The following is a 20720-nucleotide window of genomic DNA, read 5'->3' as shown; positions in this document are numbered from 1 at the left end:
ATATCAGGTTTAATGTTGAAGGTTGCAGACAATACGAAGGTTGGCAGGGTTGTTAATGACAGTACGCTGCAGCAACAGGATCTAGAAAAGTTGAACCGGTGGGCTGAGAGGTGGTGACATTGACGTTTAACATTGACAAATGTAAAGTACTACATATGGGAAACAGTAACCCCAGAGCAACGTATCAACTCTGAGGCACCACACTGACAGTGGTAGAGAATGAAAAGGACTTGGGGGTAATTGTGCAGGCAGATATGAAGTTTTCTGATCAGTGCAGATGGTCTGCAAGAGTAGCTCATGGTGCCTTGTCAATGATATACAGGAATTTGTTTAGCAGGGATAAGGAGGTGATTATCCCCTTGTATAAGGCAATGGTCAGGCCACACCTTGAGTACTGTATACAGGTCTGGAGGCCTCATTTTAAGAAGGATGTAGAGCTGTTGGAACGAGTACAGAGAAGGGCAACAAGATTAGTGAATGGAACAAAGGGTCGCTCTTATGAAGAAAAGATTAAGGTTTGCAAATTACAGTGTCTGGAGACTACGCACCTGCGAGGTGATCTGATTGAGGTGTATAAAGCCTTTAATGGTTTGAGCATGCTCAATGCTGATGGGATTATTCCTCTTGCTCAGATTAATTGCCTGAGAGAGCATAAATTCAAATTGAGGAAAGACAGTTGTAGGATAGATGTGCGGAAATTTGCATTTAGCACGCAGGTGGTTGATTGCTGGAACAAACTTCCATCTGTTGTTGTAGAAGTTGATAGCTTAAATAGATTCAAGGCAGAACTAGACAAACATTTGGAGTGAATGGATTGGTGAAATGAGTTTTTTTTTTTTTTTTTTTGGCTGATGCTATATAAGCTTGCTTTCTTGCATCATGTGCCTTTACTAATGCTAATGAAGCCATCTTGGATTCAGCTACATGCATGTTATCCTCCTTCTCTTCATCTCCCTGCCAATCAAATGACACTTACCAGTGCATCACAAAAAGTAAAGTTCTACTATTGCCTATATTGCCACTCCAAGAATCATAATTTGGGCTATATAGATTATAACCTAAAATGACCCAAATTAAAGTCAAATTAATTTTTTATATATTCACTTTATGTTGTTACTCAGTAGTGGCAAATGATGAATGGAAATAAGCTTACATAGCATCAGCCAAAATAAAAACTACCACCTCATCTGTCTGTCTCCTATAATAATTTGTCGAATTCTTCCTTAAGTTTATTCTATCTACCAACCTCCACAATACCAGATGGAAGGTGGTTCCAACAGTCAATCACTCTCTGGCTGAAAGCAAATTTTCATACACCTATCATACAACCATCCTGTTTTCAATTTAAATTTATGTTTCCCTTATGTGCATCATTCCAGCGAGAGTTAAGAATCCATCTAATTAAATTTACTCAATCCATTCAAGGACTTAAACACTTCAATTCAATCAGGTCTCCCTGCAGCTGCCTAGTTTCCAGATACTTCAATTTGCAGAACTGAATCTTTTATAGTAAAAATACCCTTGACTAATCTTGCTGCTCTTCTCTGCACATACTCCAACAGATCTGCATCCTTTCTAAAATGAGACTTGGTGCCTCCGTAGCCAGGTGGGCAGGAGCAGCAGTGCGTAGCACATGCTTCTTGATTAGACCGGGGTTCGAGCCCGTGAGCCACCAAATACAGAAGATGCAGAAAGGTCAGGGAATGACCACGACATATCCCCGGAGCAATATGGCCTTAGTTGCTAATGCTCCTAAAAACCAAACAACAACAACAACAAAATGAGACTTCCACACCTACATCGTGTAGGTCTGGAAGCCTCATTTTAGGAAGGTATATACTCCGGGTGCAGCCTAACCATTGCCTTATCATATAGTGTTAGCTTCAGCAATAAAATCCTAGTTATTAAATTTATTGAATTCTGCTATGGTTAGAAGCTGCATTTATAGCTTTCCAGATAAAAATCAAATAATTTTGCCAAGCTTACCTTAATAATCAAGATTTTTTTCACTCACTACCTTAAACAGTAAGGAACATTTCCAAGTTTCACTTGATCTATCCCTTATAAACAGACCCTTCAAGCTTCAGAACAAATGCCATATGCAATCTAAATGAGTGTAAGTAGATGCATTCTACAACTTATCTGTGTCAAGAATATCAGATAATAAAAATCATGTTCATGATATATTTCCTGTACCTTCAAATACACCAATATAACTTTCCAAAAAGTTTCCAAAATTTTATTAAAACAAATTTATACTTACGTTGTCGTAAAGAAAGTTTCAATTTTTGTGGCTTCAGCTGAATAGCCACACCGGCAAGGGCCCCAGCGTCACTTAGTTCTTCATCCTGTAAAACAGATTCAACCATATGTAGAGATGGGTAAATAAATTTAGTGGTAAAGTGAGATTAACGACATAGAGAATTTCCAATTCTCACATTTTTAGCTTATTATGATTATTGTTTTGCATAAGTTCATAGTTGCCAATTACCAACTAAAAATAATGTCTAAATAATGTCCATAAATTTATGTCAGATGAATTATTGAAACAAGTAGCAGAGAAGAAAAATGCATGGGATTCACATAAATTATCAGGTGATAGAAAAGCCTATGGCAGATATAAACTAGTCTGAACAAATCAGATCAACAAAGGAGGTTAGACAAGCTAATGCATATTACAAGAAGTCTCTGGCAAAGAATGCCAAGAAAATCAGCAAAGACTTCTTTACTTATATTAACAGTAGAAGGAAGGGATTGAATCACATAGGTCCACTTGAAGTCGATGGTTTAACTGTTGATGATCCTGATCAGGTTGCTGAAAAACTGAATAGGTATTTTGCATCTACATTTACACACAAGAGAACTTCTTTAGGGAGGAGGATGCCAGAAGGTTATCAAACAGGGAGCTGAATGATTTTGCGATAACTAGACATCAGATTATATGCACGAAAAAACAGGTAAAATGCTAATATATGCACTACAATTTCTTTGTATTCAACATATTAAAGTAATAAAACCATTTTAACATTTTAAAAGTTTTAACATTTTTTAAAAAGTTTTCCCTTTCAAATTCACATCTGAAATAATTTTTGTTACAGTACACAATAAACAGTATATTTCTCACAGTGGTCCATTGTAAACATTGCGACTACGATGGTCTGAGACAGTATTTAAATTCTATACAGTGGGACCAACTGATGATGTTACCAACAGCAAATTCAAAATGGGAAGCATTCAAAGAACTTATCTTGGAAGCTACTAGGCTTTACATACCAACTAAGAAATATTGTTAAAGGTTTAGGCCTAAATGGATGTCAGATGAACTAATGAAACATATGGCAGAGAAGAAAAATGCATAAGATACATATAAATTAATGGGTGACATGGAAGCCTATGATAGATATAAGCTGGTCTGTAACCAAGTCACAAAGGAGATTAGGCAGGCAAAGGCAGATTATGAGAATTCCTTGGCAAAGGATGTAGAGAAAAACAGAAAAAGAGTTCTTTACCTATGTAAACTCTAGAAGGAAAGGTATGAATCAGATTGGTCCACTGGATATTGATGGTTCAACAGTTGAGGATCCTGCTTAGGTGGCTAACAAACTAAACGAGTATTTTGCATTTACATTCACACATGAGGAGTTATTCAGGAAGGGGAATGCCAGAGGTGAAGTAAACTATGGCAGTAACCTAGATGATTTTGTAATAACTGAGAGGAAAGTGGAGGAGAAATTGTTGAGGATAAAATAAAAAAGGCACCTGGGATGGATGGGATATATCCAGTTATATTAAAGGAGGCAGCAAAGGAAGTAAGCAAACCCTTAGCCATAATTATGAGAGCTTCTTTGGATGCAAGGGAGGTACCCATAGACTGAAGATGTGCAAATGTGACCCCAATTCACAAAGGAGGATCAGAGGCTGACACAAGTAATTATAGACCTGTGAGTTTAACTTCTGTTTCAGGAAAATTAATGGCGGCACTGGTTAAAGAAGCACTCTAGGATCATATAGACAAGACTTCAGTTATAGCTCGGACACAGCATGGTTTTGTTAAAGGAAAGTCTTGCCTGACCAATTTGATTGAATACTATGATGCAGTCACAAAAGAACTGGATGCAGGGAATAACTTTGATATTATATACTTGGATCTTAGAAAGGCTTTTGATACTGTTGCACATGGAAGACTGCTGAACAAATTGGAGCAGCGTGGCACTGGAGGCAAATTGCTGCTATGGATAAAGGGATAGTTGAGGGGAGAAGACAGAGTGGTAATCAATGGACACTGCTCATCGTGGACTAATATTATTAGTGGAGTCCCTCGGGGTTCCGTATGGGTCCATTATTGTTTTCTGTATTTATAAATGATATTAATGATGGTATATCAAGCGTACTGTCCAAGTTTACAGACGATACAAAAGTTGGAAGGGTTGTTAAGGACACTACTGACGCTATGCTGCTGCAACAGGATCTGGAAAGGTTGAGCAGATGGGCCGAGAGGTGACAAATGAAGTTTAACATTGACAAATGTAAAGTACTATGTATGGGAAACAGCAACCCCAGAGCAACGTATCAACTCTGTAGAACTACACCGACAGTGGTAGAGAATGAAAGGGACCTGGGAGTAATTGTGCAGGCAGATATGAAGTTCTCTGAGCAGTGCAGGCGGGCTGCAAGAGTAGCTCATGGTGTCTTGTCAATGATATACATGAATTTTTCTTGCAGGGATAAGGAGGTGATTATTTCCTTGTATAAGGCAATGGTTAGGCCACACCTTGAGCACTGTATACAGGTCCAGAGGCCTAATTTCAAGAAGGATGTAGAGCTGCTGGAACGAGTACAGAGAAGGGCAACAAGATTAGTGAATGGAACAAAGGGGTGCTCTTACGAAGAAAGGCTTAAGTTTTGCAAATTACAGTGTCTGGAGACTAGGCATCAGCGAGGTGATTTGATAGAGGTGTATAAAGCCTTGAATGGTTTGAGCATGCTCAATGCCGATGGGATTCATCCTCTTGCTCAGAATAATCACCTGAGAGGGCGTAAATTCAGATTGAGGAAAGACAGATGTAGGATAGATATGCAGAAATTTGCCTTTAGCCAGTGGGTAGTTGGTTGGTGGAACAGACTTCCATCCCTTGTTGTGGAAGTTGATAACCTAAATAAATTTAAGGCTCAGCTGAACAGGTGTTTCGAACGAACGAAGGGGTGAAATGGAAGGGTTTTTTTTATTTTTTTGGCTGATGCTGCATAAGCTTGCTGTCTTGCATCATATGCCACTACTAATGCTAAACTTGTAGAGTTTATCATCCAAAATCATTTTATATGCAGAGAATAACCTTTCTACTTATGTGGAAGTGGCTGGGCTGTATTTAGAAAATGTAAGCTTGTGAAGCTTCTCCTTAAAAGGAAGTTCATTTCCTTTCCCATTTATAAATTCATCTATTTTCCTTAAGGCTTAAAAATCCCTGAGTTTTTTTCTAAAACATTAATTCATTTTCTTCTCCAATACCTCCAGATATAGTTGAAATTTACAATTCAACTTTTACCATCTCTTCAGTTGAGCTGCTCAAAGAAAGTTCCCATGTATATGGAAAAAGGTTTGGTTATATACAATTAGGTAATCAGGTTTGGTTATACAGTCAGTCCTAGTATAACACGTGTTTACACTACACGAATTCGATCATACATGATTTATAAATAGGGGAACGATATCTTATATAACACTCAACTGAATTCGCTTATGCACGATTCGCCTTTGTGTTTACAAGAAATGGCAGTTGAATGCAGAATCACCCCAACCGAACGCAACACGATAGGAATGAAGAGAAGATTCTGAAAATGTATTTGTTTTTTATATCAGTGAAGGGGAAACAGATTTCACCATAATAACGTAAAAAGCAACACATTTCCAGCTATCAGTATAATCCCAAATTCAATTAGATCGAGTTTACTACCAGTTTATAACAGATTCCACTAGCAGAAACACAACTGGAAATTGTTTTTATTGTTTTATGGTAGTAACCCCTAGAAATGTGCTTTAGTAAAATGTGAGGTGTTAACAGTGTATCGCTGGCTTTATGGTGTTGTTTATTCAGTTGCTACACGCACGCAGCTTTGTTGATGTGTATCAAGCGTGCCTCCTCATCTTGTAATTGTGCTTTATTCCCTAAAAATGAGTAAAATACTTAAAAGGTGTGAAAAGGAAGCGTCCTGGTGAAGACACTGCAGATTCAGAGAGAAAAAGAAAAGCAATATCGATAAACAGAGGCGGACTGGATCAAAAATTCTTACCCGGGAAAATTTATAGTGGCCTCATACTATGGTTTATGGCCAAAATCACACCTGCCTCCGGCCCACCGGGGTTTCCCCGGTAAGGCTTATGGCCAGTCCGCCTCTGTCGATAGAGAAAAAATATGAAATTGTGAAACGCTTTGAGTGAAATGAAAGACCATGTGATATTGCACGTGCTACAGACCTAAATGAGGCAACCACGAGAATTACAAAGAATGCAGAGAAAATAAAAATTACTTTGATAGCAGGAACAACTCAAAGTGTAATTAAAATCCATTAGATTAAGACACAAAGAATTGGAAGAGATGGAACGGCTATCATCTGTTTGGATAGAAAAATCAAACAAAAAATAAGTTTGCTTACGATAGAAGCAAAAGCATTGGCAATATTTTATTACGTAACAGTCGTAATAAAATACGTAAGTATTTTATTACGATTATTTATTGTGTTTGGTAATGTTTTGGTTACAAATGTGTGTTCAATCTTGGGTGGTCGGCACCTAATCCTATTTTTCCTATAGGGCCCGTTGTTTATATTGCACAAGGGTTTCTAGGAACACAACTATCGTGCTATACGAAGACTGACTGTATATAATTAGGTAATCAGGTTTGGTTATATACAATTAGGTAATCAGATGAAATGAGTCTGCATGAAAAATAAATGTTTTCTAACTAAAGAGTGCATTGTCTTAGCAATGCACTCTTTAGTTAGAAAAGTGCAAAGGCAATAACAGAATTTGAATGCTTGAATAGTATGTATTCATTGTACTATGCAAGGAACCAACAAATTCTTTTATAAAATCAAAATTTTTAGCATAAAACAATGTCGCTTGTAACTATGTTCCCCATCTTGTGAGAACAGGATCATAATTTGCTATTCTAAAAGGTTACTTTGACAAAATCTTTTAAACTAGAAATAAGTTTGTTAATTTCACAAAAATTCTCCTGGATTGCCTCTGCCAACCTATGTAAGCCATGTGCTAAGCAAGTAACATGGATCAGATTTGGATAAAAAAAAAAAAAAAAAAAAACTTGTCAGGCAGAAGCAGCTTTTACCATATACGAAGTGGCATCACTAACAAAAATGCAGACTCATTCACAACGGGTTGATTCTGGCAATAATAACTGCAAAGAGTCATTACAAAATCTTGCTATTGTAGAGTAATACACCTTTTCGAGGAACTTACAAGCAAGTTAATAAGGACGCAATGGTGTTACGTCTAATTTCCTACATATAAAAAGAGCAATATAGCAGCCACAAATGTCTGCTGTTTTGTCAATGGTTATCTAAATGTAGTTTTTACTAAAATTTTGACAAATTTTGCAAATTATCATCATAAATAGCATTAACATAATTCTTTCTCAAGGTAGAAAGTTTTCAAAAATTGCTTGAAGACTGGATTGTTTAACTTATCGAAAGGGGAATTGCTGCTTAACATGGCGAGCCACAAATCTCTGAAAAAATCATTTTTCTCTTCTTTTGAAATTGGTTAAAAGTGACTTCTCTGGAAATCTTTCCTTGTTTTTCCTTTGCTTGGCCATAATTGCAATGCTGTTTTCAAACGTTGGTCATTCTGGAATTTTTTTCTTGCATGGAACATTTTTTTCACAAACAACACAGTACACAATAATGCCATCCATAGTAAAATCTTTTCCTTTCTGTGATTGACAATACACTATTCAATAAGAAGTTTTGTAACAGATTTAATCTTTGGCATGTTTAACAAAAACATTTCATTTGATGTAGTCAACAGCAGAAGAATGAATAGCAAAATAGCATTAAATTTTTTTTTTTTTTTTTTTTTATGTAAACCCCAAACACGAGATGTATTAGAACCTATAGTACATAGTACTGTGCTTTGGTTGGAGGTTGAGAAGATGAAGAAGATATTTGTTGACATTGGACTTGAACTTCTGTAGATTGTAATTTTCAGGAAATACGTATGAAGGAAGGTTGTTCCAGAAAACAGCAGTTGAATGAATAAACGAGAAAGATGAAAAGTTGGTTCTGTGAGTTTGAAGTTGGACAGTAAATGGATGTTGGCTGGCGGAGGCACGTGTTCGAACTGTTTTGAAAGAGAGAGCAGGAATTATGGAAGCCAATTCAGAAGAACAGTGCCCATGCACCAGAAACACTATGTCAAAGAGACAGCGAGTGGAGAAACTCTGTTAGAGATGAATCATTAATTAACCTAACTACCCTCTTCTGAACGGAATCAAGAAGCCTGAGAGAGGTTTTGGAGGGACCACCCCAGATATGGGAACAATATTCCATGGTAGGGCAGAGTTTCGATTTGTACAGAGTGAACAGCTGTTTGGAAGAAAAGTAAAAAAGAGAAAACCAAGTTTTTTAAATGCAAAGGAAGCAATATTTGTAATGTGCTTGTGCCAAGAGAGATTAGAAGTCAGGGTAATCCCCAAAAGAGATATCATTTTGCCTAGAAATCGGAGTGTCACCACAGCTAAGCATAGGAGCAGAAGAATCCTTTTTGCGCGATATAAGACAAGACAGTTTTACAAGGATTACAAGGATTGAAATCAACTAAGTTGTCATTGCCCCACTGGAAAATTACCCGGAGATCAGCATTTAAGGAATTGGTAGCAGATTTTTGAGAAGTTGAAGCTGATTGAGCAGGGCAAGGTTTCTCAAAATGGAAAGTGGAATGCAATGTGCTATCATCAGCAAAACTATAGATAGGATTTCCAGTCAATGGAAGAAGGTCATTAATATACAAGAGGAAAAGAGTGGCAGAAAGAACTGAACCTTGGGGAACACCGGCATTAGTGGAGAAGTTAGAAGACAGAGAGCCATCTACCCTCACCCTCAGTGAGCGATCACAGAGAAAACTGGATAACCAATTACAAAAAACAGTTGGCAAACCATAAGATGGAAGCTTCTTTAGAAGACCTTTATGCCAAACACAATCAAAAGCCTTTGAAATGTCAAGAGCAACTGCTAGTGTTTCACCGAACTTTTCTATTGAATTAGTCCATAAATGGGTAACATAAGCCAGAATATCACCAGTGGATCAACGCTAACAGAATCCATACTGGCGATCGTTGACCAGATGGAATGTTTCTAGCTAGTTTAAGAGTTGGTGGGTAATTTATTTCTCCATTACTTTAGAAAGAATGGAGGGATTTGTAACCCTTTTTTGGAACTGGCTGGATATGGGCAAATTTCCAAGCAGCAGGAAAAACACCTTTCGAATAAGAAAGTGAAAAAAGGAGGCAAAGAACAGGAGTAAGTTCAGAAGCACAGGTTTTGAGAACAAGTGAAGAAATACTATCGGGACCTGGAGCTTTCTTAGCATCAAGATTTGTCAAAATCCTTCTGAAGTCATTGGTTAAAGATGCATTGCAGGATCATCTAGACAAGACTGCAGCAATAATTCAGATACAACATGGGTTTGTTAAGGGAAAGTCTTGTCTGACAAATTTGATAGGATATTATGATGTGTTTACAAAGGAACTGGATGCAAACAATAATTTTGATATCATATATTTGGATTTCAGGAAAGCTTTTGACACTGTTGCGCATGGAAGACTATTGTACAAATTGGAGCAGAATGGTATTAAGGGTAAGTTGCTACAATGGATAAAACGATGGTTGAGTGGGAGAAGACAGAGGGTGGTAATCAATGGGTGCTGCTTTTCGTGGACTAATGTTATTAGTGGTGTCCCACAGGGTTCGGTGTTAGGTCCACTGATGTTTTGTATATTTAATAATGATATTGATGAAGTTATATCAGGCTTAATGTCAAAGTTTGCAGATGATACAAAGGTTGGCAGGGTTGTTAATGACAGTAATGGCAGTGTGCTACTGCAACAGGATCTAGATAATTTGGGCAGATGGGCTAAGAAGTGGCAACTGAAGTTTAACCTTGACAAATGCAAAGTACTGCATATGGGTAGAAGTAACCCCAGAGAAACGTACAAACTGAGTGGTACTACACTTAAGGTGGTAGAAAATGAAAAAGACCTGGGAGTAATTGTGCAGTCAGATATGAGGTTTTCTGAGCAATGCAGACAGGCTGCCAGGGCAGGTCATGGGGTTTTGTCAATGATATATAGGAATTTTGCTAGCAGGGAGAAGGAGGTGATTGTCCCTCTGTATAAGGCAATGGTCAGGATAGGTTGAATAAATTTAAGGAGGAACTGGACAGGCATTTGGAGGGAATGGTGTGTTTTTTTTGGCTGATGCTGCATAAGCTCATACACTTGCTTTCTTGCATCACATGCCACTACTTTTTTTTTTTTTTTTTTTTTTTGGTAGTTGTTGGCGCATGGGCTTCTGTGACCATAATGCACCTCCCAAGGTTTTTGCAGTACTTTGATCCAAGCCCGAGGCGGGAATCGAACCCACGACCTTTGGGTTGCCAGACAGGCACTTTACCCACCCGGCTAGCCCGGTCGGCTATGCCACTACTACTACTACTACTACAACATCCTTTTGACAGAAGACCACAGGAGGCATTGAATGGAGCATGTTGGGAATGGTGGGAGGTGTTTTACCAAGATCATTAATACATGAGTTGGAAGTAAAATGGGATGCTAGCAGGTCAGCTTTATCCTTGGCTGAAGTGACAACAAAACCATCTAGTTTGGACAGAGGTGGGAGCAGAGATGGTCAAAAGTTGCAGCCAATAGCTTTGGCAAGAGACCAGAATATTCGGCTACCATTAGGGCAAGAAGCAAGTTTTCTACTCTTAGCCTGTTCAAACTCTAGTTTGGACTGAATAATAACTGCTTTACAATTGTTGCGAGCTTTGGTGTAGGCAGAAAATGAAACTGAAGAATGAGAAACAAGCCAATTATGATATGCAACGTTCTTCTCTTGAATAGCCTTAGCACATTTATTGGAAAACCAAGGTTTAGATAAAGGATGAGATTTTAAAGTGGAGTGTGGGATAAAGGATTCCATTCCTGCAAGAATAATTTCACTGACACTATCTGAGCAAACATTGACATCAGAAATTTTGAAACAGTAATCTGACCAAGGAAATGAAGAAAAGAAATCTCACAGGTCATCTCATTTCGCATTTTTGTAATGCCAAACAATACAAGGTTGGGAACAGCCATGAGATAAAGGCTCCATTAGAGAAGGGACAATTGCCAAGTTGTGATCTGAGGCGCCTAAAAGTTGTAGTAGTGTACTGTCATTAGTGTCCTTAACAACCTTGCCAACATTCGTATCGTGCGCAAACTTGGACATTAAGCTTGATATACCATCATCAATATCATTTATAAATACAGAAAATAACAATGGACCCAACACTGAGGGACTCCACTAATAACATTAGTCCACAATGAGCAGTGACCATTGATTACCACTCTTGTCTTCTCCCACTCAACCATCCCTTTATCCATAGCAGCAATTTGCCTCCACTGCCACACTGCTCCAATTTGTTCAGCAGGAATCCAACTACTGTGTTATATGAGGGTTACCTGTACATAAAACCATACCTTGGCTACAGCAAGTATTAAAATTTCTATGCAGTCCAAAAAAATTATATGAATATACTTATCTTTTAAAAAAATTTTAGTCAAGCGAAAAGGCACTGAAAGTAAATCTTACCTGCAATATACTTAAATTACCAACTGGGTTGTAAGTATTTTCTGTGTCACACCCTGAGGAAAGTAGCATATCACTATCATCACATCGTGGTACTTGTTCATAACCCTTTTCGGAAAAAAAGAAAAAAAAAAAAAAAGTTGAATGAATTCCATACAGAACATAATAATATAGAGAAAAAGAGATACATAACTAATATAGAAAGGTAAACTTTATGGGATACCAGAAACAATAACTAATATAATGCAATTTCAATCAATTCATGGCATACAGCATTCAAAATAATGTAAAATAATATCATTATCACCATCAGCCATTTTCAATCCACTTCAGGATGAAGGCTTCTCCAGCAACTTTCCAGCTCCTTCTGTTTTGTGCAATGGGCATCCATTTACTATCTACAAACTCATGAATTTCATCTGTCCATTTCCATTGCTGTCTTCCAGGTTTTCTTCGAGCTCCTCTTGGGTACTATTCTGTTATTTTCTCATTCCATCTGTCGTCATGTCTTCGAGCTATGTGTCCTGCCCAAAACCATTTTAGTTCTTTAGTTTTGATAAGAATGTCCTTTACTTGAGGTTGCTGCCTAATCCATTTGTTTTTCTTCTATATTAATAATGGAACATACTACCTACTTTATCTGTCCATACTCTTTAATAATTAGTTCTTTAAATTTATTCACATTATCCACTTCCATACCAATGGATGGAAACCTGTTCCAGCAATCACCCACCCATTGGCTGAAGGCAAACTTCTGCATCCATCCTTCCTCAATTTAAATTTATGCTCCCTTACGTGGATAGTCTGAGCAGGAGGAAAGATCTCATCAGCAGTGAATTTGCTGAAGCCATTGAAATCTATAAACACCTCAATAAGATCACCTCACAGGTGATTAGTCTCCAGATGCTGCAATTTACAGATGCCTCCAGACCTGTATGCAGTACTCAAGATGTGGCCTGACCATTACCTTATACAGTGGGATAATCACCTCCTTATCCCTGCTAGCAAAATTCCTGAATAACACTGACAGAACTCCATGAGCTATCCTGGCAGCTTGTCTGCACTGCTCAGAGAATTTCATATCTGACTACACAATTACCTCAGGTCCTTTTGCCCCTGGCAGACGTATCATGGTCTTATTCCATCCATCCTTTTTTGCATAATATATTTTCCATTTCTCTGACAATAGATTAATAGATTCACCAACAATATCTATCTCCTAGGGAACCAATGCATTCTGCCTTGGGGGTTATCGCTGTGTTGGCTGATGATCAATTACTCTCTGGCCGAAAGCAATTTTCATACATCTACTCTGTAGTTATCCTTTTTCAATTTATGTATCCTTATACACATAGGCCTCTGCAGCCGAGTAGTCAGGAGCAGGAGTGCAGTAGCACACACTCTTTGAGTAGACCAGGGCTCAAGCCCTTGACTGCTAAATACAGTCAATCTGCCAACCCGCACTGGACCAGCGTGGCAGATTATGGTCCATTTCACTCAGCATGAATTGTTGAGGAGGTTTCCATCCTGCAGTGGGTTGATAATGGCTGCAGTTTACCTTTTTTTATACATATTATCTGAAAATAAGTAAGGATTCCATCAGTATTTAGTTTTCTATATCCATTTAAAGCTTAAAGACTTCAATCAGGTTTCCTCACAGGTGTTGGTTTCCAAGCACTACAATTTGCAGGACTAAAGTCATTCAGCCCGCGCATGATAGTTATGCTATCGGCCCAAATTACTTGTGCTATCTTTAAGTTAGCTGTCCAAAAAAATGATTTCAGTATCAAGCTTTGCATTTCTTTCCAAGCTTCATTCCTTCTTCTGAATGGAAGCAAGAATCCATGCCCACATACTGCATGAGTAGAAGCACAACACTTAATATTACTATTCTACAATAAAAATGGGAAATGCATGAGATAAAATCATGTGATCTTACCTTCTGAGAACACCATGCACATCTAGGTTCTGATATACACTCGCCACAAGTATGATATGAAATGCAAGGTTTGGCAATCAAATTTTCAGGCACTAGATATGGGATAAAAGTCATAAATTAGCTAAATTATCACATGTACAGTGTTCTTCCCAGGACCTATTGAATAGGCTCACTGCCCGGTGAATTTAACTGACCGTGCAGCTAAAATTTAAGCAATTCTTGTGGTACCGTATGGTACTGCTCACTGATCTTGATCGATATTAATTCGATCATACTATGCGATCGAGATCAATGTGACAGGAGCATATAACGCAATAAATTATGCAATTAATTTTTGCTCTAGATCATTTAAGTCACATTTATAAATAACAGAAAATTTTATAATATTGCGAAGTATTACACTTCCCCATCCAGCTACGTCATAATGCCACCCAGCTGGCAATATTTTCTGGGGAGAACACTGATGTATCAGTCTTAATTCTTCAAGAGTATTTCTGAATGACAATGAAACAAATGCACAAAATATCTAACAACAATAATTTTTATCATTTGACACACATACTGATATTTAAAAATCTTAGTGATTTGTCTGTACAGGTATCCAAAATGATACACGTCTTAGAGGATGAAGTGTGGATGGTTAAAGAGAAAACAATATAAAAATGTAGAATACTGACAACTTTTTATGCTTGATATTACTATTAGTATTAGCCATAAGGTACAAGGAAGCTCAAGGCTTTTGCTGCACCAGCTAAAAATAATAATAATAAAAGTACCTATTTCACTCTCTCTTCATCTAAGTGACTCTAGCTTACATTTGAATTTCCTCAAGCTGTCAGCCTCACCCATCCACGGAGACAATTTATTCCAGTAATTAACAATTTGTTGGCTAAAGATAATACTCTATAATCCAGGCTAAACCTCATCCTCTGTAATTTTAGTTTATGGCCACTAGTTCTGGAATCATAACTCAAAATTACACCCTCCTTCATTTTACTTTCTCCTCCAAAAGTCTTATATATTTTAATCAAGTCTCCTCTACAGTTCATAGTTACCAAGCTCTGTAGCCCACATATTCAGTCTTTTCTAACTTGAATGCCTTTTAACTGATCTTATCATGTGTTGCCAATCTCTGAATCTTTTCAAGAAGCTCAATGTCTTTTTTTTCAGATGCAATCTATACTTGAACCCAGTATTCCAAGTGTGGTCTTATAATTACCTTATACAGTAGGATTATGACCTATCTATCTATACAACCAAATATCGGAAAAATCCTTGATAGGACACCATGGGCCTTCTTTGCTGCCTGTGTACACTGTTTGGAGAACTTCATGTCTGATCGTATCATAATCCCAAATCCTTCTCTTCCTCTACTATTTTTAATACAACCTCACCAATTATGCAAGTTATTCTGGGATTGCAAAGTCCTTACTCGTTCTTGAACAACACATATATGAGGATATAAACTAAAACTGAAAAAGAATGGCTGTAGGATAGATATGCAAAAATTTTCCTTCTGCCCAAGAGTAAATGGTTGTTGTAATAAGCTACCAACTGGTGTTGTACATGTAAGTAGTTTGAATAAATTTAAGGAAGAATTAGACAAATTATTATGAGGAATTAACAGATGAGTTGGGTAGTGTGTGGAGTTTTTTTTTTTGGTTGATGCTGTATTTGCTTCTTTGTATCATTAGGCCATCAATAAGTTGAATATGATGCAAAGTTGCATTAAACATAGCAGCCAGTTTTATGACCATCCCTGAAATCTGAATCATGCTGGAGAATCTAGCTAAGTAATCCATCCACTGGTCAAGATCAATCCTTAGTGATGTGTTTGTGGGCAGGAGTTATACTTAATATTGCCTTCCTTGAGGATATATTTAGATTTCATGAAAGCTTTGGATATTGTTGCATATAAAAGAATGCTGTATATGCTGAAGCAGTGTAGAATTAAGGGCAAGTTACTGCTATGGATAAAGGGATGGTTGAATGGGAGAAGATACAGGGTGGTGGTTATCAATGGACATTACTCTATGTGGACTATGTTATTACTGGAGTCCCCGGGGTTTGGTGCTAGGCCCATTGTTGTTTTCTATATTATATTTAAAGTCTAAACCAGGGAAAATAATGGAGTCACTGGCTAACTTTATGATACTGATGAAGGTATAACAGGCTTAATGTCTAGGTTTGCAGATGATACAAAGATTTGCAGGATGATTAATAATAGTTATCAAGGTATGCTACTGCAACAACAAATAGCAGCTGAAGTTCAACTTTGACAAATGCAAGGAGGGTACTGAATTTGGGTAGCAGTAATTCCAAATTAATGTAACAACTGTGTGGCAATATACTCAGCATTGGAAAAAAAAAAAACACATGAAGTTAATTGTGCAGTCAGATATGAAATTCTCTGAGCACTGCAGACAGGCTGCCAGGGCAGCTCATGCAGTTTTGTCTGTGATATACAGGAGCTTTGCCAGCAGGATCAGGAGGCGATTATCCCATCGTAGAAGGCAATAGTTAGGCTACATTTTGACTACTAAATACAGGTCTCAAGGCCTCATTTTAGGAAAGATGTGGATCTGCTGGAACAGGTACAAAGAAGAGCAATGAGATTGGTGAAGGGAAAGGATGGTCTTACCAAGAAAGACTTCAGTTTTGCAAATTGCAGCATATGAAGACTAGGCACCTGTGAGGTGATCTGACTGAAGTGTTTAAGGCTTTGAATGGATCCAGCAAGCTCAATGCTGATGGCATGCTTCCTCTTGCTCAGACTACACACATGAAGGGGCATAAATTAAAATTGAGGAAGGATGGTTGAAGGAAATATGTACAGAGGTTTGCCTTCAGACATCTCTTTTTGTGGAAGTGAGTAGTCTGAATAAATTCAACAAACTAGACAAATTATTGAAGGGGAGGGATGAGTATGTGATATGGAGAGTTTTTTGTTTTGTTTTTTAACGATGCTTTATAAGCTTGCTTTCTTGCATCACATTCCACTACTAATAAAAATTTCTCACATATCTGCCATATATCTTGCATCTTCATGCATTAAAAATCTCCAGATAAAGTAAAGTAAAGATATAACTACTGTCAAAAGTAAATGGAAGGAATCTGCCTTCACAAAGGTGATTATAACAGTCGCAAACAGTTTTAAAATTAGTTTCAGTAGGACCAACTGATGACATCATAACTGTATATCCTAAATGCGAAATGGCAACAGAAGCTACTATGCTTCTCATACCAATGAAGAGAGACACGGAAAAATGCATGGGATGATTATAGATTGTCGGAGGCACGCAATCCTATGGTATGTGTAAACTAATCATAGTCACTAAGGGGGTAGAGAAAACTAAGGCAGAGTATAAGAAGTCTTTGACCAAGAATACAAAGAAAAGTAAAGAAGAATTCTTTGCTTATGTTAGCACCAGAAGGAAATGGATAAACCACATTGGTCCACTCTATACAAAAGAGCACAACTATTAATGATCCTATTCAGGTGCTGATAAAATGAATCATATATTCAAGCATCTATATTCACCTACAAATACGTTTTTAGGGATAGGAATACTAAAAATATATCAAATAATAACTTGTAGGAAAGTGGAAGAGAAATTGTTAAAGCTAAAAGTAAATAATGCATCTGGGCTGGTGGAATCTATCCAATTTTATTAAAGGAAAAGAATCAGAAAAAAAAATGCACTGCTTGCACTTGCACAGCTTCTATTGGAATGAGCAGAAGCCTGAAAAACAAGATGCAGGATATTTCAGAGACTGCTGGGAGTCATTGCGGTACAAGTAAACACATGGGTTGTGTTAGGGTAGCTAAGAATACAAATAGGTGCATGTATACTTGCGTGTACACCAATGCTAGGAATTTAGTAAATAAATTTGATGAATTTGAGGTATTGCTCAAAACATCAAAGGCAGATACTGTTGGGATATCAGAGACGTGGTGTCACACAGATATAAGGAATGCAGAACTGGAATTTGGGGAGTACAACGTCTACAGAAAGGATAGACTGAATAGGAAGGGAGGAGGGGTTATGCTATTAGTTAAGAAATACATAAAATCCAAGGAAGTGAAACCAGTGGACATCGCTGGACAGTGCAGTGTCGAGTCAGTTTGGTGTGACATAAGCATTGGGAGATCAAAATTGAGAGTAGGAGTGTGCTATAGGCCTAATGACTCTGATGAGTATAATAAGAAACTGTACAGGGAAATAGAGTGGGCCAGTAAATCAGTGAGTCTTATAATGGGAGATTTTAATTTCCCAGATATTGACTGAAATTTGGGGGCTGGTCACTCACACACTAGCAAGGCTTTTGTGGATTTATTGGATGATTGTTTTCTACATCAGCATGTTCGGGAGGCAACTAGAGGGAGGAATACTCTTGATCTGATTATCAGCAGTGATTCTTCATGCATTAAGAATCTGCAGATAAATGAACCACTAGGTGGCAGTGATCACAGTGTGCTGAAGTGGGATTTATTCAAAGAGGTAACTACCATTAGGGGTAAAGGGAAGGGTTATTGCTTTCATAAAGGCGACTATGATGGACTGACACAGTATTTAAATTCTATACAGTGGGACCAACTGATGATGTTACCAACAGCAAATGCAAAATGGGAAACATTCAAAGAACTTATCTTGGAAGCTACTAGGCTTTATATACCAACTAAGAAATATTGTTCAAGGTTTAGGCCTAAATAGATGTCAGATGAACTAATGAGGCATATGGCAGAGAAGAAACATGCATGGGATACATACAAATTAACACATGACACAGAAGCCTATGATAGATACAAGTTGATCTGTAACCAAGTTACAAAGGAGGTTAGGCAGGCGAAGGCAGATTACGAGAAATCTTTGGCAAGGGATGCAAAGAAAAACAGCAAAGAGTTCTTTACTTATGTAAACTCTAGAAGGAAGGGGATGAATCAGATTGGTCCACTTGATATCGATAGGTCAACTGTTGATGATCCTGCTCAGGTAGCTAACAAACTAAATGAATATTTTGCATCGACATTCACACATGAGGAGTTATTTAGCGAGGGGAATGCCAGAGGTGTATTCAACTCCAGCAGTAAGCTAGAGAATCTTGTAATAACTGAGAGTAAAGTGGAGGAGAAATTGTTGAAGATAAACACAAGAAAGGCACCCGGGGTGGATGGGATCTATCCAGTTATATTAAAGGAGGCAGCAGAGGAAGTAAGCAAACCCTTAGCCATAATTATGACAGCTTCCTTGGACTCAGGGGAGGTACCCATAGACTGGAGATGTGCAAATGTGACCCCAATTCACAAAGGAGGATCAAAGGCTGACACAAGTAATTATAGACCTGTGAGTTTAACTTCTGTTCAGGAAAATTAATGGAGGCACTAGTTAAAGAAGCACTGCAGGATCATTTAGACAAGACTTCAGTTATAGCTCGGACACAGCATGGTTTTGTTAAGGGGAAGTCTTGCCTGACCAATTTGATTGGATACTATGATGCAGTCACAAAGGAACTGGATGCAGGGAATAACTTTGATATTATATACTTGGATCTTAGAAAGGCTTTTGATACTGTTGCACATGGAAGACTGCTGCACAAATTGGAGCAGTGTGACATTGGAGGCAAATTGCTGCTGTGGATAAAGGGGTGGCTGATGGGGAGAAGATAGAGAGTAGTAATCAATGGACACTGCTCGTCGTGGACTAATGTTATAAGGGGAGTCCCTCAGGGCTCAGTGTTGGGTCCATTATTGTTTTCTGTATTTATAAATGATATTGATGATGGTATATCAAGCTTAATGTCGAAGTTTGCAAACGATACAAAGGTAGGCAGGGTTGTCAAGGACACTACTGACACTATGCTGCTGCAACAGGATCTGGAAAGGTTGAGCAGATGGGCTGAGAGGTGGCAAATGGAGTTTAACATTGACAAATGTAAAGTACTATGTATGGGAAACAGCAACCCCAGAGCAACGTATCAACTCTGTGGTACTACACTGACAGTGGTAGAGAATGAAAGGGACCTGGGGGTGGTTGTGCAGGCAAATATGAAGTTCTCTGAGCAGTGCAGACTGGCTGCAAGAGTAGCTCATGGTGTACTGTCAATGATATATACGAATTTTTGTAGCAGGGATAAGGAGATGATTATTCCCTTGTATAAGGCAATGGTCAGTCCACACCTAGAGTACTGTATACAGGTCTGGAGGCCTCATTTCAAGAAGGACGTAGAGCTGCTGGAACGAGTACAGAGAAGGGCAACAAGATTAGTGAATGGAACAAAGGGGTGCTCTTACGAAGAAAGGCTTAAGTTTTGCAAATTACAGTGTCTGGAGACTAGGCACCAGCGAGGTGATCTGATAGAGGTGTATATAGCCTTGAATGGTTTGAGCATGCCTAATGCTGATGGGATTCTTCCTCTCGCTCAGAATAATCACCTGAGAGGGCATAAATTCAAATTGAGGAAAGAAAGATATAGGATAGACGTGCGGAAATTTGCCTTTAGCCAGCGGGTGGTTGGTTGGTGGAACAGACTTTCATCCCTTGTTGTGGAGGTTGATAGCCTGAATAAGTTTAAGGCTCAGCTGGACAGGTATTTCGAACAAACAGAGGGGTGAAGTGGAAGTGGTTTTTTTTTTTTTTTTGGCTGATGCTTATGCATAAGCTTGCTTTCTTGCATCAAATGCCTCTACTAATGCTAATAATGCTAATGTAAGCAAACATTTGGCCACAATTATGAAGAGCATCCCTGGATTCCAATAGAAGCAGTGCAAGAATCATTTTCACCCCTGCCTGTGGCTGTAGTTAGTATATTCGTCTGTTTATCTCCCAAGCCAGCAGTTTTTTTCTGATCCAGCTATCACCGCCTCGACAGCATCAGCAAATATTCTTGCACCCCTTCTATTTAAGTGTATCCCATCCCT

At 38.1% G+C, this 20720-nt stretch overlaps 1 protein-coding gene across 1 annotated transcript in view; it reads right to left on the bottom strand.

Moving 5' to 3' along the window:
• The window catches only part of LOC150090443 (integrin beta-PS-like), a 268161-nt gene that overhangs the window by 199895 nt on the left and 47546 nt on the right, over window positions 1-20720 (bottom strand). Inside the window, exons 3-5 of the mRNA XM_090389885.1 lie at window positions 13802-13893; window positions 11866-11970; window positions 2264-2348 (exon numbers count right to left, since the gene is read on the bottom strand). Of these exons, the coding sequence (XP_090246011.1) occupies window positions 2264-2348; window positions 11866-11970; window positions 13802-13893 (282 nt within the window). The remainder of the gene's footprint in view (window positions 1-2263; window positions 2349-11865; window positions 11971-13801; window positions 13894-20720) is intronic.

This window comes from Mastigoproctus giganteus, chromosome 2, assembly GCF_048544385.1.
Source record: "Mastigoproctus giganteus isolate SK-2022 chromosome 2, ASM4854438v1, whole genome shotgun sequence".
In the NCBI taxonomy this organism is placed as follows: Eukaryota; Metazoa; Arthropoda; class Arachnida; order Uropygi; family Thelyphonidae; genus Mastigoproctus; species Mastigoproctus giganteus.
The sequence above is the reverse complement of the archived record's forward strand: the minus strand, read 5'-3'. Positions and strand labels throughout refer to the sequence as shown.